The 18,049-nt window shown below is 41.1% G+C and overlaps 2 protein-coding genes across 2 annotated transcripts; both read left to right on the forward strand.

Annotated features, from left to right (window-relative positions):
- The first annotated feature begins 3,958 nt into the window (after positions 1–3,958).
- Positions 3,959–9,282, forward strand: vgll2b (vestigial-like family member 2b). Its single transcript, XM_079223294.1, has 4 exons — positions 3,959–4,212; positions 4,641–4,974; positions 7,079–7,525; positions 8,208–9,282. The coding sequence occupies exons 1-4, from the start codon at positions 4,126–4,128 to the stop codon at positions 8,249–8,251; spliced, it is 912 nt and encodes a 303-aa protein (XP_079079420.1). The 5' UTR covers positions 3,959–4,125; the 3' UTR covers positions 8,252–9,282.
- Positions 9,283–14,239: 4,957 nt separating this feature from the next.
- Positions 14,240–17,098, forward strand: ctsl.1 (cathepsin L.1; the record flags this gene model as incomplete). The annotated part of the gene is made up of 8 exons (XM_079214624.1): positions 14,240–14,336; positions 14,602–14,744; positions 14,923–15,120; positions 15,215–15,406; positions 16,005–16,170; positions 16,310–16,412; positions 16,733–16,836; positions 16,960–17,098. 7 exons carry the CDS (start codon positions 14,240–14,242, stop codon positions 16,830–16,832), a joined length of 999 nt encoding a protein of 332 aa, XP_079070750.1. The 3' UTR covers positions 16,833–16,836; positions 16,960–17,098.
- Between the last annotated feature and the right edge of the window lie 951 nt (positions 17,099–18,049).

Genomic DNA, 18,049 nt, shown 5'->3' on the forward strand with positions numbered 1-18,049 from the left:
TAATTGCTTTAATGTGTGACTGTGTGCTCTACGTTCTTATTGCTTTTATTGTATAGCTTTTATGATGATTTAAAAAATGTTTTGTAAAGTGTCTTTGAGTACTATGAAAAGTGCTATATAAATGAAATGCATTATTATTATTATTATTATTATTATTATTATTCATTTCAGGCCAACATGAAAATGAACTTGCTTGAGAAAATATCAGAGTTAAAGGCAAATCAATCAACATGGTTAAACAATCAGGGATGGGTGACATAATAAAACATCAGAATACTACTCTTAAAACATTTGGGAAAGAAAAAATGTCTGCAACCACTAAACTGTCATGTAACATGTAAGACCATGAACATATCTATCAATCACACTATTTCTAGTATCCAAAATCCCACATGATATCATCTTCACATAAAAATAGAGATACATTGGTGGTATTATTTTCAGTGATCCTAATCAGGTGTCATGTGGTTTTCAAACGATGCTGCCATGAACTGATAATGACGACTGCAGAAGATTTAAAACACATTAAACGATGTTAAAACTCAGGCCTAGGTATGCTGAGTTGTCAGTAATGCAAAAGTGTACATAGTTTCTAATAAATTGGCTAAAATAAACATGCCTTAAAATTCTTTAATTATATTTCTCTAATTTCAAGACTCCGAGCTCTGGTATCCTTATGGTCGGTAAGGTCACAATGAAGGAGTTGTTTTAGGAAGAAAATAGCTGCCCCATTGCTCATTCTATCACATAAGATTTATCACCAACATTTGTGTAGATGGATGAATGAGCCAGACCTGTCCATATGTGGCCCTTTGTGTGAGTGTGTGCCAAAGTGTCTGTGTTTCCGATGACACTTGATGATTTTGAACAGCTGAAGTGAGTTTGTGTGGAAGTGGACAACGGGGCAGCTGTACATCTCTGTCTTGGACATATACACACATACTCACAGAGACACATACACACTGAGGCATATAAAACAACAGTGGAATCCTGAGGTCCGACCCCCTTGGGACCAAGCCAGACTGGGACCTTAATAAAGGCCTTGTTGTTTCAGGAGGTAGCTTATGTGGTTTCAGGTTCTCAGCAGGCCCCACTTTTACAGACATCTGCCATAATCTTTCTGATTGCATTGTCCTGAATTGCCTTTTACACTAATGATTGTCCAATTTTTTTTTCACTTTGACAATTTCACTTTAAAGGTCCATTGTGTAGGACCTGGCGGCATCGAACGGTGTGTTTGCAAATTGCAGCCAACTGAAATGTCACTGTGTGCCAAGTGCATCGGAGAACTATACTGCTTGATACAAAAACACAAATGGCCCGATTTAGAGTCTGTGTTTGGTTTGTCTGTTCTGGGCTACTGTAGAAACATGGCGGAGGTAGAGGACCCACTTCATCTGTAGATAACAACAGATTATTCTAAGGTAATAAAAACACAACAATTGTTATTTTCATGTGGTTATAGAAAGAAAATATACTAATTCCATTTCTGCCGATAGATCCCCCTAAATGCTACTCTGTACCCTATTGGTAATGTAAAGAGTTAATAAAAGTGCACACGTGCACTCTTTAATGTACTCATGGTATTTGTAACCTATTAATGGCGGTGTTGTAATGTGAATAGTCGTCTAAATAAAACCAGTTGCCATTACTACCTCAACAGGCCCTGCAACATCTCAGCCAATGAGAGACTTTTCTTTTAAAGAGAGGCGGGGCTGGATGTGCTGCAGGGTCACAAGGAGTGATGCAACCTGTGTTTATTTTCAGCATATACACGTAAATGTAGACACACTGACACCTTCATGCGCACTCGCAGACACGCACACTCACAGACACACACACACACACACACACAGCAACTGTAGATGCTTGCACATACTGTTCTCTACATGCGAAGATTTTAGCATGCACCGACTGACTGGACTTTGGGATATCTGCCATCTTTCTGCAAGCTGGTTGTCTCTCTAGCTCTCTTTTCAGTTTGGTCACTCGATGACAACTGTTGTATGTGCACACGGACCGACAGTAGCACCCTACACACACACACACACACACACACACACACACACACACACACACACACACACACACACACACACACACACACACACACACACATAATTGAGTAGTGGGTGGCTCTTCCAGGGGGAACACAGGACGATTAAATAGCGAAAGGTGTGTGTATCACTAGGGAAGACAAGTTGGAGGGAGAGGCAGAGACAGAAAGAGAGGCAGAGACACAGAGAGACATTTAGTCATAGCCATTAATAATAATAGTGGCGTCCCTTTCCGTCTGTCAGCTGCAGCTGTTGATCACGCTGGTGCAACACTGAACTTTCTAGCATTGCATCACTCTCTTTCTCCTGGACTCCAATGCTGTCCTGTGATACCCTGTATATGGATCGAGTGAGTCATATTTCACATCATGCTGCGAGGGTAATGGACTGAAGGAGGATTATTGCCCCAATAATGTTAAGACTGATCGGTTTAAAAAGTAGATTTACAAATTCCAATCTATTCATTAATTTGATTTAAAAACAGACACCCTCTGCTGATACTCTGATGATAATTGCAGTAAAATACGGTCCAATTTACAGTATTTTATTGCAGTCCTAAGCTGAAAAAACATTTAATCAAAACAGTGATGCAAGACTTGTTCAAAGTGAGAACTTGAGTGTTGCATGTCTGCTTTATCCACAGCTATTTAAGAGCATGTTCAATTCATTAGCATACCAATAACCTGCCACTAGTTATTCATGCTATGTGTGATGTATGCATAGCGAGATGTTGGTCATGTTCTCCATCTAGAGAACGCTGCAGAGGGACGATGTAACTTCCAGAGGAGCTCGTCCACTCGCATACATCAGAGACATTCCACCTCATCTGACACTCGTCCATGGAATTCTGCACATTTTCCACACTATTCTACCAGGCATTCTGGAGTGCTCGTCAAAAAGACTGGCATGCCCAAACATCAGGCACCTGTAAACCCTTAAAACAGTGGGGGCAAAGGACTACGTTTCCTGGAGAATGTATACAACCTGTTGTTAATGATTTCAAAATAGAAATATAATGTAGAAACCAAATATGTTGTTTTAAATGTGTACATGGATGCATGATAACGTATGTGCTCCTGGGTCTGGTTGCTATTGTCATTGGGTGTGCTTGTGTGTGTGTGTGAAAATATCGTTTTGTTTGCACTGCTGATAGGTGATAATTTGTCATAGATTTGTGCAGAGTCCCTTTCTCCTCTATGTTAGTATGGCCAGTGTATGCAACCTATAGTTGACACTTATGTGTCATTCTGGGAACACACTAAATACTTCCGATGACTTGAAGGTTTACTTGGCAACCGATGGCTGTTTTAAGACCACGGATACACTTTCAACTTGGATTGAGTGCAATATTTTTAAGTATCCAGTACATGGAAAGAAGTAAAACGTCATTTAATCACATGTATCATGTGCTCTTTGTCGTGTGGCTGGTTATACAGCTCAATGACTTCATCCAACTCTATTTGTGTAACTGGATGACATTGTATTTAACCTTTATTTTAGCCAGGATTAAGAAGTTGTGGAGCCATTATTAGTCACATGTTGTTTCCAACTTTTATAGAAAACACTAGTGCATGTTTGAATATAAACGTCACTGTCCCTGACTTTGATATGATTTACACCTACACTTTTGACACCAATCATGCTTTCAATGATTACAATATTTCGCCAATTTATTCTTGGTATCAAAGGGAAACATTCACTTTACTCAAGTGCAACCAATGATCTGCTGGTATTGGGAGTGTTGGTGGTGGTGAAGTTGGGGGTGGAGGGCTGGTAAAGGTGGGAGGGGTTGACACAGAGATGTACAGGACAGGACACCCTCATAGTTGCTCCATAAACCTCACCACATTTTGCTGCCGCAGCTGTTGTGGCGCACACAGGGAGCAGAGCGGTGTGCTTCTTCTGGGGTGATTATGTCGAGTCCGGTAACGGCGTTTTCACACTGATCAGCGATCACCGAGCTCATTTCTTTGCGGAAAAAAACCCCCCAACAACAACCGGAATGTTGTCACTCTCTCTGTCAGCAAGGTCGGTTTCCACAGAGCAGTGAAGACGCCGCTCATTTACCATGAGCTGTTTGGATGTTATGTACCCAGCCTATGGACATTACGCACCGTACGCCACGACTGTTCCTGCTTTAATCAATAGCTTACAGGTAGGAAATAAGCACATCTTTGTATGTTCGAGTCAAAAAACATTTTGTTTTCACTGTTAGCGGGGAGAGGGTGTTATTGCTTAGGGGGTGTTTGAGGTGAGGACTACATGCAGCTCGTGCGTAAAAGCAAGTAACCTGATGGATCGCTTAGAGGGGTTTATATGTTTGTGATCTAAGTATCCGTTTGATTAAATTAGTCATTTACGAACTCCAAGATTAGCAGTGCTGTTTGTTCGGCACCCATACAACTCATGTCTTGACACAAGCACGCTCGTGCGCGTACATGCACAGCGCTGCCACACACAAAGAAAAACATTATGTCAAAATGTGTCACAGACAGCTCCAGAACTGTCCTGTGTAACACCTGTCTTAACCCCCTCCTCCCCCTCCTCTAACCCCCCCCCCCCCCCCCCCCCTCCCCCTAACAGGCTCCCACAGGTCTGAGCAGCACTTCTCTCTGCCGGGATTTTATGGACACTCCCAGGGGTCCCGAGGGGATGTCTGGGGGCCCAGGCACTGGAGGATCATCATCTTCATCCAACTCGTCCTCTTCCTCCTACACGCCTGCAGCTTTAAGGCCAGAGGAGGGCCCCAAGGAGAAGCAGGAGGCCCCTGAGGCAGAATACTTGACTTCTCGCTGTGTTCTCTTCAGCTACTACCATGGAGACATCAGCAGCGTGGTGGACGAGCACTTCTCCAGAGCCCTCAGCTCCTACATGGACGGGGAGGGCAAACGGCGGGCATCAGACCAACAGGGCACAGGTATACTACCTTGTGAAGACTTGTTGTATAAGTCAAATGAAGACACACACAACTGTCTACTTATGTGGGTAATGCAAAACCTACTGAAATGTACTGATAATGGACATATAAATACTTTTCATACTTACAAAACAGCATGGTATCATTTAGTTGTAATGGCGAGATTCAACAAAACAACAGGGTTGGTTGGCTACTCTCCAAGGAAAACACAAACTCCAGTAAATCCTTTGCCAAGTGTCTGAATATGAAAAAAACAACCACCATTGTATTTCACAAAGTATCTTTTCATGAAATGAATTAGGACTCAATCTCAATGTTTTTGCACCAGTTAATCTGACTTACTGCAATGATAACAACACATGTATTTCATGAGGACTCATGCTAATCTAAAAACTATTGGGTAAACTGAGTTTAGGTTGCTTTTGCCCACCACCACATCCCTGCTGTCTCAAAATGTCCATTTATTTATGTGAGCACTGGTGCCACAGTTGTCTGTGTGGTGTCTTGTGCTTGTTTTTGAGGCCACACAGGGTGAGTGGACAGTTCTGCAGAGCACAGCAGAGCGCCAAACAGGTGATGTGATCAGGTGACAGGGCTGAAAAGCTGCTTGTTGGAAATGCCGTCCCTGGGGAGGTCGGGTAGTAAGGTTCAGAGGTCATGAAGGTCAGGAGCAGTTGAGGGTTCAAAGGGGCTTATTTTGCTCTAGTTAGGGTACAGATGAAAGAAGAGCAAGCTAAAGCATGCACACTGTGTTAGATTGTTTAGGTTGGGGAAATTTAGAAATCCAAAAATTATATGAGACATCTTTTGGATACCAGGCTCTAAGTTTACATGGTCTTGTTGTGTGGTGGGCTTTGTTAACCTTCCCCAAAAGACACTGATGGGATTCATGTGAGTTATAAAGCTTTCGTACATTTTCTTAAAAGCAAAAAACATTCACAAATTCCACAAGTATTTTTTTTATAGCAACATTATGTTCACCATTTTTAGTTTTTTAGTTTTTATGTGGATTGCACCAAAATGGAAAGTACAAACATAGTACTTTTCAAATATTTGCAGCCTGCAGATTTTTTTAGAATATCCATATAGGGCCTATAAGATTCTACTCTCTCCGCTATCACTGTTAGTCTCTTTCCTAGTTCATTTGGACGTCTTGGTTTCGACGCTAACACACGCTTCCTGCCTCACAACAGATGCTATGTTTATACATGGCCGTAAGCGCACAGCCTCGTCGGCGTATCCCCTTCAAACGTCTCTGTGGCTGCCATTCTGACGATCGCTCCAGCTCTTGCCCCACAATGGTTGCTCAGTCAGTTGCCTGCCTGCTGGTCAGATTTATATATGCTGTGGTCTGTGTGATAGGGGCAGAGGGAAACACTACCTCTCAGGGTGCCGCATGGTGTCTTTTTTCAGAGGAATATCTCTCTCTCTCTCTCTATGTATGTATGTATGTGTATATATATATATATATATATATATATATATATATATATATATATATATATATATATATATATATATATAGTGTACTGCTAAAAACATATATTGGCTCGCTGACATTCTGTCAAGGGCGAGGAGAGGGGGAGCAGAGAAAACAACAGGTGGGGGTGCAGGACACAGAAGAGAGGGGCAGCGGGTGCTAGCACAGTGTGTGTGTGTGTGTGTGTGTGTGTGTGTGTGTGTGTGTGTGTGTGTGTGCGTGTGCGTGTGAGTGTGTTTCAGAAGTACTCGGCTGACATGAGAGTGAGAGATGTCACCACAACAAGTGATTTAAGGCTCTGTGAGCCTTGGCCTCCCTCCAGGTCTGAGCGTATACCTTATATAGAATCCGAGGATATAGGGAAGTCTCTCTTTCTACGTTTCCCTCTGTCTCTCTCTCACTCCCCCTCTGTTTTCTAGAACGTGGTTGTGTTTATTTATGTGTCTTGTTGGGGCTTGGGCTGTGTGACAGTATGATTCAATGGGGAAGATATCTGGCCAGAGGAAGTAGCAGTCATGTGAGTGACATCCATGTCGCTCCTATGGACCAGCTCCAGCCTTTTCCATTTGTCTCTATTAATCAAGATATGAATCTTAACTCGGCCTAAATTTCCTCCCTCTTTAGATACCCCTTCACCTAGCAGTCGACGAAGCTTCCCCCCATCCTTCTGGGACAGTAACTACTCCTCGCCGCAGAGCCGCTCCCACTGTGAGACAGGTGTGCCTTCCTATTCCATGGACCCATACGCATCAGCATTGCACCCGGGCCTGCCACACCCACACCCACACGCTCACCCTCACTCCCACCCTCACTCCCACCCTCACCCAGCAGAGAGCTGGGGATATCCTCAGGCTTCAGCCTACGGCCACCCGCGGCCTCTCCACGAACTGTATTCACCGTCAGCTTTGGAGCCCCATTACGGGCCCCTGCTTATGCCCACGGTGAGGCCACCTCATCCCCTAACCTTGCCAAGTCACTATGATGTGACAAAGCTGGAGCCCACTGCCTCCTGGCCCGGCTTGCTTCCACCAGGAGACGTCAGCCAGACGCTGGCACTCAACATGGATGCAGGTAACTACTCAACTGTGTCTTTTACAAATACTGTCCAGACAAAGTGTTCCTTTATTTACAGTTTATAAAATATCTCTAATCAGACCAGATAGGAAAATCAGAAAGTGCAAAGAAACACACTCAGACATCAGTATAGACAAATGGAAATGGTATGTTCTGATTGTTGATGGCTGCGAGAAACAAAGTAATTTTTGTATGTATCAACTTGAGCAATTGAGAGCGCGCTTGAAATTTTGTAATGTATCGATTTGCCTTTTTTTGTGCCATTAATTGCAAAAAATATATTTTACCTCAGGCATTAAACATTAATTTCACTTAATGAACACAGGAGAAAACACACATTCTAAAAACTATTCACACACACACACACACACACAGGCGCACACACACATATCAACTTTCAACTGTTGTGATACCCTCTGTAGGAAACACATGCACAGATCAATATGCATTTGTGATATTGAATACACTAGGCCCTGCCATAGGCGCTCTCTCTCTCTCTCTCTCTCTCTCTTTCTCTCTCTCTCTCTCGCACACACACACACACACCATTATAATCATCACAGAAGCCCTCTTTCCTCCCTCTAAAACTGGATGTTTAGCAAAAGTAGGCTCCATGACAACCTGCGTTCTGTTCTCCACCGTTGTCCTCCTCATTGTTTCCTTGTCTTTTTTTCCCCAGGCCTCCAGCAGCACAAGAAAGGCAAGGAGCTGTACTGGTTCTAACGAGCCCTTCAGTCACATTGACCAGCCATTACCAGATCCAATTAGTCCCTGGACCTGCTCCGCTATTGAAGCAGCGTGTCCCTTTATCCCCCCCACACACTCCATCCCCATCTACCCACCCCCTTCTCTCTGCTCCTGGCCTCCCCTGCCAGTATACAGCCTTGCTCCAGGTCGACGTGTGTGCACCATGGAGATAAAGCAGGGAGAGGGAGAGAGAGAGACAGAGGGAGAGAGAGAGACAGTGTCACTGTCTATAATCTGTGTGGGTTGCTCTCTCTCTTTCCCATCTCTCTCCCACTCTCTCCCCCAACGTTGCCGGTGCAGCACAGACCTTGGCAAGGTGTGAGCCACAGTGACCTGTTTGGACTGAGAGAGACAGGATCACAACAGACCTTAGCAGAGGACGGAGAGATAGAGGGATGAATGGAGGGACAGGGGGATGAATGTGGGCGAGCAGGGATTCCCTCCAATGTCCCTGGTTATCTCTGTCTCATGCTCTTTGTTGGTACAGTGGTTGTCATCATCCACTTATCTGCATTTCACAAATGCAGCATGCGGCGATAAACAGAAGCAGCAATTATAGTGGTTTATGCTTTGTTATTATTTAATTTTGCTCTCTGAAATAAAGTGTTTCTATTTATTGGTGTTTATGTGCATTTCTCTAATGTTTGGTTCGGCCAGTGATCTGAAATTATTGTGATTCAGTTTATCGTGTTTTCTAAAGGGGGAGGCGATGGAGATGACCATGCCATGTTTTTTTGGTGTACTTTCTCATCAATCTACGAAGCAATCTTTTGTGGAGAATAAAGGTCATTTTTTTTAAAACATGAAAAATGTGTTCAGTTCAACAAGTCTTTGTTTGCTCTGAACAGATTCACATTGTGTGGTCTTTTGATTTGATGATGAAGATGTTCCATTTTAGTTCTTTATTTCTCTGTGGCATTCTTAGATGTTTTGAATTTGGACTTTCTAAATACTGGGTTGTTCTTTTGTCCAAGAAGATTGTGATGTCAATAAATATTGTTATGGTAAAATGACACATCTCATAAATGTTTACCTTGCATGGCATTATGACAAATAATATTTGATTAATTTAAAGGAAGTTGTAAGTGTAGCTGGACATATAAATACATCCAAAGTATAAATACTAACATTCAATCTTCAAGAAATGTATCTCAGTAGTATTGGGTAGAAGACACTTGGTAGTCAATGAGGGCTTGATGGAGGCTTTTAAATCAGTTTTTGATTTTTAAACACTAATATATAGAGTGTGTTGATATTTTAGTAGCTGTGTGAATCCTAGAGACAGTAGCAGAGCCAGATGTGATCAAGGTTGTGCTATGCGACTTGCCTTATTTAAAAGGCCTTCCATTTGAATTCCTGCTTGCATTCACAGTTTGTCACCTATAAGGTGGGAACGAGTGGTGAATGCCAGCAATGTGTAACCAGAGATGAAGCCTGCCATTCCAGCTATGCACCAAATGTTGCTGTGTTATTGATCCGATTATCAGATTATGTGCTAAGGTATGCCAGTCTGGGCCACTGTCACAATTTAACGGCTGTTATGTGTGACCCCCAACTAGAGAGCAGCCAGCTATGTTATTGGCTCTAAGCTGAGGATACATGTAGAGTAATGAAATTAGAAGAGTTTATGGGGATAGCGTTCCTCTCAGCTTCCCATGCCAAGACATCTTACTGCCTTTTCACACGAATAGTGTCACTGCACCTCAGGGTTTTCTTTTCACATCGGATCCTCAAGGATCTACTCCATTAGTATGCACCCAGAGTTATTGTCACATTATATTACTTAGATGTTGATCAACTCTACATAGCAATAAAAAACTGTTTATCTAACAGTTTATAGAAGACAATCACTGCATATTTCATCATTATGGATGCTGACTGTTGCAGTGATATGGATCAATTGATTCAGAATGTCCACAATAATTAGCAGCAAAACTACTGTAGATTAATTGTATTATTGACCCACTATTAAATGTGCGGGAGCTGTGTTTACTTACTCAACAGGAACATGTGTACACAAAGCCTAAGGAAATGCTGCCCTCTCCTGGTGTGGTTATAACACTGCAAAAGCATTCAAGAAAAAGAATGAGTCAAAACCGTACTTGTGACCTTACTTGTGACTACCTCACACTTGAATCTGTGTGAGGTATACTGCTTCACAGAGGCTGAGAGCAGAACTACAGAAGCACTGAAGTTGAGAAAGAAGGGTGTAGCAACTACAAAACAGATAGAAATGCATTGCTATAGAACCCACATTAAACGTAGAAAATGTCTTTGGATGGTGGGAATGCGCAGAGAAATGGTATCTACAAACAAAATGTGTTATTTTTCCTTTCTTGTCTGTTTAAACTAATGTGCTTTTAAAAATAAACTTTATTTTAAGTTAATTGCAGTCAAGCTGTTGTTTGTTGTATACAATTTATTTTGTATAGCCCAAAATCACAAATTAGCCTCAGAGAGCTTTACAATCTGAACACATACACATCGGATCAGAAAAACTCCCCCGTTCCCAGATGGACAGAAGTACAATAGACGTCATGTGTACAGAATTAACAACATATCAACACATTCAATGCATATGACAGAAATTATTCATATAATGAGTAGTAGGCATGATGAAAAAGTTACAACGACCTAAAATAACGAACATTACTACAAAGGCCTGTGTTTGACGTTTAATGTGTTTGACCCATTTCTGTTGCATAGTGTAATGCTCTCAAACACTTTGTAATTCCTTCATGTGACTGCTGCATTTTCATTGTATTGACAAGTTTACAGTGGATATAGTCAAATAATAATGATAATAAAAGCAATAATGGTATTGGCAATACTTATTGCAATGCAACTAGCAATACTAATGATAATAGCAGGAGGTGCCGGGCAGGACCACAGCAGGATGCAGGACCAGGGTCAAGATGTAACCACGATCCATGGAAACCTGTGAGGAGAGAAAGCACAAAGACTCTGAAAAAGGAGCAAAGTTAGTAATGTGGAAATAGAGATTTGAAGATGTCCTCTTGGGCTCAAGGAAACATGTGTTTTTTAACTGTGAACCCACATCCTGTATCATGTGACTGTCATCGATGACTGTCTCTAATTGAAAATGGGTCATCTTAAGGTTTGTCTTATGTAAAATGTAACTCAGTGATGGACACCAGCTGAGTAAATCAGCTGCGCTCATGATTATAATTCTTACAAGAAAATGTTCAAGATCTTGCCTTGTTAGTGAGGCAAAAACAAGCTTTTTGTTTTGGTTTGGTTGTGTTGAGAGGAATACAACACATACTGACTGTTAAATAAATAAATGCAAAATATGTTCTACTGTTTTGGGACATTTTATAAACAAAACAACTGAACCATTAATTTTATTTAGAACAAAAGTAGTTTTGAACGCTTTCTCCGTACTGTACCCGAGTTGACTTCGATAAAGTCCCCAACATTAAACAGCATTTTCTGAACAGCTGATTTAATCAGCTGGTGTCCATCACTGAGTCCCCTTTTACAGAAAGGCAAACCCTAAGATGACCCATTTTAACTCAGAGACAGTGAGTGAGTCATATGACCGCTCAGCGATGACAGTCACATGATACAGGATGCAGTTTCACATTCAGTTTAAAAAATATTAAATTATTACATTTACTGAAATGAATGAAATCCAAATTGTATATTTGCCTTTTAAATTATTTTATGTGGAAATCATAAATCTGTTATTGATATTCCATCTTCCACTGAACACTGTGAAATGTATTGTGATATCTAAAGCCTGACTGTCAACCTGTTAACTGACCTGATTTGCTGGCCTAAACCGTAGACAGATTGCATAACTGTATCTCTGCCCTGCATTTCAGATAGTTAATGTGTAGTTTGCAGAGTCGTCAACTCTGTCATGTGCAAGCTGAAGGAGACAAATAAAACCAAACCAAAATCACATGGTAAACAATGTAAAAGTGGTGGTGAAAATCACAGAAAAACAATTTGTGTTTTTTTATTTACTGCATAAAGTTGCACTTGATTTCTTGTCCTTACAATAAAACCCACTAACTGGTCTTTTCTTACTGTAGGCCAGCATTTCCCGACATTTGTCTTCATTATTTGTGTTCTGTGCTACTTGCACATGGTTGCATCAGTATTATCAAATCAATAAATCATATATACAAATATATTACTTCCAAAGGCCATATTTGTGTGCGACAAGTACTTTTACTTTTTATATTTTAAGTACCACTTGCTAATGATACTTCTGTATTTTTGCTTAAGAAATGCTTTGATGCAGGACTTTTACTTACAATGGAGTATTTTGCCATTGTGATATTAAGTGAATTATCTTAGTACTTCGTCCACTACTGGTCAATTGTTCTAAGTCTGTCTGTGTTTTGGCTTTTTCTGAGCAAGTCTTGGAAAACTATATAGCATGGAAAAGTGTGAGAATATATTAAAAGCAGCATCTCTGTTTCTGCTCTTTTTGTTTTGTGCCATTGTTGGTAATTATTTGTCTTGCTTTTATATGGATTATATGAACACTACCAACTGCACAACTTGTATGTTTGAGAAACTGCAGACTAACAGGTAGAAACACGAGACAAGCTGATAGAGTTCAATGACATCTGTAAACTTTTAGCTTAGCTCTGAGTTTTTCGGCAGCTTTATGGTCTTAATTGTTGTCATGAGCTGAAAGCCTTGTGACAGACAATCTGACAGTAGTGAACTACCATGGAACAATTAATATAAATGCATTGCTTATACAATATGAATAAAGCGTTTATCAGACCTAGAATTCCCACCATCATGTAATGACAGAGTGAAACAAATTAATAAAGTACATTTCTAGCTCTGGTGTCTGCTTTTCTTCTTCTTTATCCGGTCTCTCTTTGTGTTTGACTGGAAAATGATACGCCTACTCATGTTCCTGACAATGACAACAAGGTAAAATCTGCAGAGCGAATCAAACCTAAGCTGAAAACAGGATGTGGAAACGGAAAGGAAATCTAAAACAACTAGGTTCAATTCATATGCGTGTGTTTTGACAGTATTAGGATCGCCCAAACCTCTGAAAACATTTCAGTTTGAGGCAAAAAGTTGTCCAAGCTCAGTACATTTCAGGAAATGTGTACATTTTAAAATGTTCTCTAATTAAAAAAATAAAAACAAATAAAAACGGATCATCAATGTAAATCATTCAAACAAACATAGTGGGTGTTAGCTCAAGTACCACCTACATATCCAAGAAATAAGAACACCTCCATTAGCTACTAACACACTCTCCAGCGTGCCATATTTCAGTTGGTAAGCTTTCCAGTCAAATCGGTGGGTGAAGGCTCACATTAGCACATGCATGTTTCTGTTTTTTATTTCCCATCACTATGTGACTGGAATCAGAAAGCAGTGGTGGGAAAAAAGATCCTAACAGGGGTTTTTCACATGAAGGCTCACGCACTGTGTTTCTTTCTTATGTGTAATTCCCAGACCACAAACTGCTGAGTAACTGATCATGCCTCACAGAAAAGTTTACATATGTCATGACCTCGATGTACATTTCCCAAAAGAATGGCATTACGAGCACTTCTATAAATGCATAACTGACCCATCCCCTTTTTTCAATGATTGATTCCTTTTCACTTTATGAGCGGCTGAGTGCCACCTGACAGGACGTACTGCATGTCATAACACAAAGTCAGCTATAAAAGAAGGTCTCTCTAACGGAGTCCTGCATCTTCCACAGGCGGACATACTTCCAACCCTCATCATACAAACCTAGAAGCAGGTAAGCAGCTGCAGCAGAGACACACACAAGCAGGCATTTCCTGTAATGCAAGTGCAGTGATGCAAAGAACAAACCGAGAGAGTTTGAGGGAGAGATGAAACAGAGATTCAAAGACACTGGGAAATAGATCTGATACAGCCTGTGTGGTTTTCTGTAAATCACAAGGGATCTTTTGACTGTTTTCTGCTTGTGTGTCAGTCAGGATGAAGCTGTTGCTCGTTGCTGCTGCTCTGGCCGTGGCCAGCTGTGCCAGCGTTTCTCTGGAGGACCTGGAGTTCCATGCCTGGAAACTTAAGTTTGGTAAGACAATTGTATCAGACTGTTTTCTTTTATTGTGGTCAGTTGTCAAATAGAGTACATCATGTGCAGGTTTCTGTGAAAGTACTGACTTCACTTACACATAACACACCTATAGGTTTCAAGTTAGGTAATTGTAATCTGTTTACATGTCTAGAAGTGTACAGCCTACATCTGTTTGACAGCTAATAAAGGGAGATCTCCAAACTGGAAAAGGATTTCTTTGATTAATAATTCATCACAGATTATTTATTTCTCTGATTGGCAGGACGGTCCTACAACTCTCCGGTAGAAGAGGTTCTACGCAAGGAAATCTGGGTCAGCAACCGTAGACTGGTGCTGGTGCACAACATCATGGCAGATCAGGGCATCAAGTCCTACCGCCTCGGCATGACTTACTTTGCTGACATGGTATGCACAGAAAAACTCAAATGTGGTTTCTGCCATCAGTTAGCGTTGTACTTTCTCCCTTTGTGACCAACTGTCATCAATGTCACGTGGTTGCAGTCAGCTTGTGAGGATGCAGTGAATTACATTTTGGATGAAGACCTAATTAAGTGACATACTGACTTTTGTCCCTCTTCTCCAGGAAAACGAAGAGTACAAACGCCTGATTTCCCAGGGCTGCCTGGGCCTCTTCAATGCATCTCTCCCTCGCCAGGGCTCTGCTTACCTTCGGCTGCCTGAAGGAGCTGATCTGCCCAATTCTGTTGACTGGAGGGACAAGGGATACGTCACTGATGTCAAGGATCAGAAGCAGTGTGGCTCCTGCTGGGCCTTCAGTACAGTATGTACTACTACAAGTCAGTGTCCTCTCTTTTGGTAATGTGGGAAACTTCACACAACTGACTTCTGGTTTCAATCCCACTTCACTCATTCAGACTGGCTCACTGGAGGGGCAGACCTTCAGGAAGACAGCGAAGCTGGTGTCTCTGAGCGAGCAGCAGCTGGTGGACTGCTCCGGCGACTATGGCAACATGGGTTGCGATGGAGGCCTGATGGACAACGCCTTCAAGTACATTAAAGCCAACGGAGGGATAGACACAGAGGACTCATACCCTTATGAGGCTGAGGTAAACAGAGAGCAGTTTGGTTGAAACATCTTTACATTTGCAGCATCCATTTGTCATTATAATAGTAAAATGCAGAGTTGAAGATGGAAATCAACCCATTCAGACAGTTTTATAAGTACAGCCCTCTATATAAGAGATGTATAATAGTGCCATCTTGTGGACAAAATTAATAGTGGCCATCTCTCAAAACAGTAAAAGGGACGCATCGTGAAAACTCTTGAAAACCTTTTTCATTGCTTGTGCGCATTTGGGCATCTGGAGTGTCTACCAATCCACTAACTTTGATATAATACAACCCAGTTAGTTTTTTTGTGGGCTGCCTAGATCATAATACATGTGATTTAACAATCCATTCAGATTTGGCTTCCTACTTCATGCAGGCTTATTATTATTTATGGTTGTGTATAGCCGTGTAAATATTTAGCAAAATAAATTATAAATGCAATACATTACCCATATTGCTTTCCAGGCACAGGTATATTCAAAAAGTTGACAGTTTTTTTCTTTACATTAAAGCATGTAAACAACCCAAAATACAAGTTTGAACTTGAACAATAGTGTTTACATTGTTGGTTATGTTTCTTCTTCTCTCCATTAGGATGGTCAGTGCCGTTATAATTCTGCCAACATTGGTGCAACATGCACAGGCTACGTTGATGTGACACAAGGCGACGAGGATGCACTGAAGGAGGCTGTGGCCACCATCGGACCCGTGTCCGTGGCAATTGATGCTTCTCATATGTCCTTCCAGCTGTACGAATCAGGTGAACAGTTTTAAACACTGCCTTGCTTCTGCCGGAAAATATTCTCATCAAATGCAAGAAGGAAAAGGATATAATCTTCATCTTTTTTTTTTTTTTACATATCCACATGCCTGTCTAATCTGTGGTTTTGTGTTTCTAGGAGTGTATGATGAGCCAGACTGCAGCAGCTCAGAGTTGGACCATGGTGTTCTGGCTGTGGGTTACGGGACTGACAAACACGACTACTGGCTAGTAAAGAACAGGTAAACAACCAAACCTGCTACTCTTTAAGGTTGGACTGCATTCCTGTTAAAACTCAGTCAGGATTACAGTGGAGACAGAAAGTTGCTGTTGTCACAAACAGACAGCAGCAGTAAGACATCTTATTCATAGCTGCAAAAATAAATTGAAACTCACTGAGGATGTTGTAAACTTCCTAAACTACCCTATTACTATGAATTGCTACCATTATGTCACCTCTATATGAATACAGATCATGTTGTCTCTGCCTGCTGCTAATATGTGTGCTCATGATTCTCTACATAGAGCAACTGAATATTGGGTAATGTGTGTGTTTCTGTAGCTGGGGTCTCGGATGGGGAGACAAGGGATACATCATGATGTCCAGGAACAAACACAACCAGTGTGGCATTGCTACTGCATCCAGCTACCCTCTGGTCTGAGCAGGTGAGAGGGAACTTCCCTGATGACCAAATACTATGGAAACAAGTTACATTTCTAGGTTCTGCACAGATGTACCTGTGTTAATGTCCATTAACTGGTTGTTGTTCATGTTTTGGGGATTTTCAGGTCCAGGACATTCCTCAGGAAGGAGAAAAGTGACTTATAATACACAGAGTTATGGAACAAGTCCCTTTGTTGTTCCATGGATATTAGTAGGATCTTTCTGCACTTTAAAAATGATTAGTGTTTTATGAAGATTGTAAACAATTGGAAAGACATTGTGCTGTTTTACAATGAGAGATACAAATAATAAACTTGTTTGTCTTAATGATTTTGTTGCTTTTCATTGTCCACCATTATAGTAGAAGACTGATTTGTATGTTGGGGCTCTAGAGAAGGCAGTACATCTAAAGTTTGGTGTACCACTTTCATACAGATTGAAAAATCTCCACAACTATTAGATGGATTGCCATTAAATTTGGTCCCATTGTTGTGCCACTATGGGTGCCATATATGTTTGTGTGAAATGTCTCTACATCCATGACACAGTACAGTTTGCATGCACTTAATAAGCACATGCTGCTTAGAATTCATTGTTTTTCACAATTAAAGTTAATCAAAGGCCAACATTAACTGCTGTGACAGCCTAGAAATTACTTTTTGGTAATGGCTTAAAATCTAGAGTCACCATTCAGCAGATATTTCATCTGTCCAATTAGGTTTATGACCTGCAAAATAAACACTTGCATCAGCCTCAGCTTTACTTTGTGTTTAGGGCTAATTAGCAAATGTTCGCATGCTAATACGATACACTAAGATGACGATCGTGGTAAACATTACCCACTAAACATCAGCGTTAACAATTATGAACAGGTTAGCATGCAGGTTAGCGATTAGCTCAAAGCACCACTGTGCCTGACGACAGCCTCAAGGAGCTGACCAGCTGCAGCAAGACATCCTTTTTTAATCTATTAGCTCAGGTTTGAACAACCATACTTGTTTACTTGTCATGTGACATCATTCTATTTTCATGGCATGTAGCGATTTATGAATCAATGATTATTTGTAACTTTAGGCAAATATAAACTCTAGATTTTATTTTGGAAGATTTTGCTATAAATATATTGAGCAATGGCATACCAGTTAAAAAAACCTCTCTGCATATCAAGCAAAACACAGTGGGACCTGATGCCAAGTATGAGCAACTGTGCAGTAG

Source organism: Taurulus bubalis (assembly GCF_910589615.1).
Source record: "Taurulus bubalis genome assembly, chromosome: 1".
Taxonomy (NCBI): domain Eukaryota; kingdom Metazoa; phylum Chordata; class Actinopteri; order Perciformes; family Cottidae; genus Taurulus; species Taurulus bubalis.

What these genes read in the sequence shown, in the direction of transcription:
- vgll2b (XM_079223294.1), top strand. Translation starts at nt 4,126, where the DNA reads ATGAGCTGTTTGGATGTTATGTACCCAGCCTATGGACATTACGCACCG. An exon ending in CTTTAATCAATAGCTTACAG is followed by an intron (nt 4,213 to 4,640) that starts GTAGGAAATAAG and finishes TCCCCCTAACAG; the next exon opens with GCTCCCACAGGTCTGAGCAG. An exon ending in GGCACTCAACATGGATGCAG is followed by an intron (nt 7,526 to 8,207) that starts GTAACTACTCAA and finishes TTTTTTCCCCAG; the next exon opens with GCCTCCAGCAGCACAAGAAA.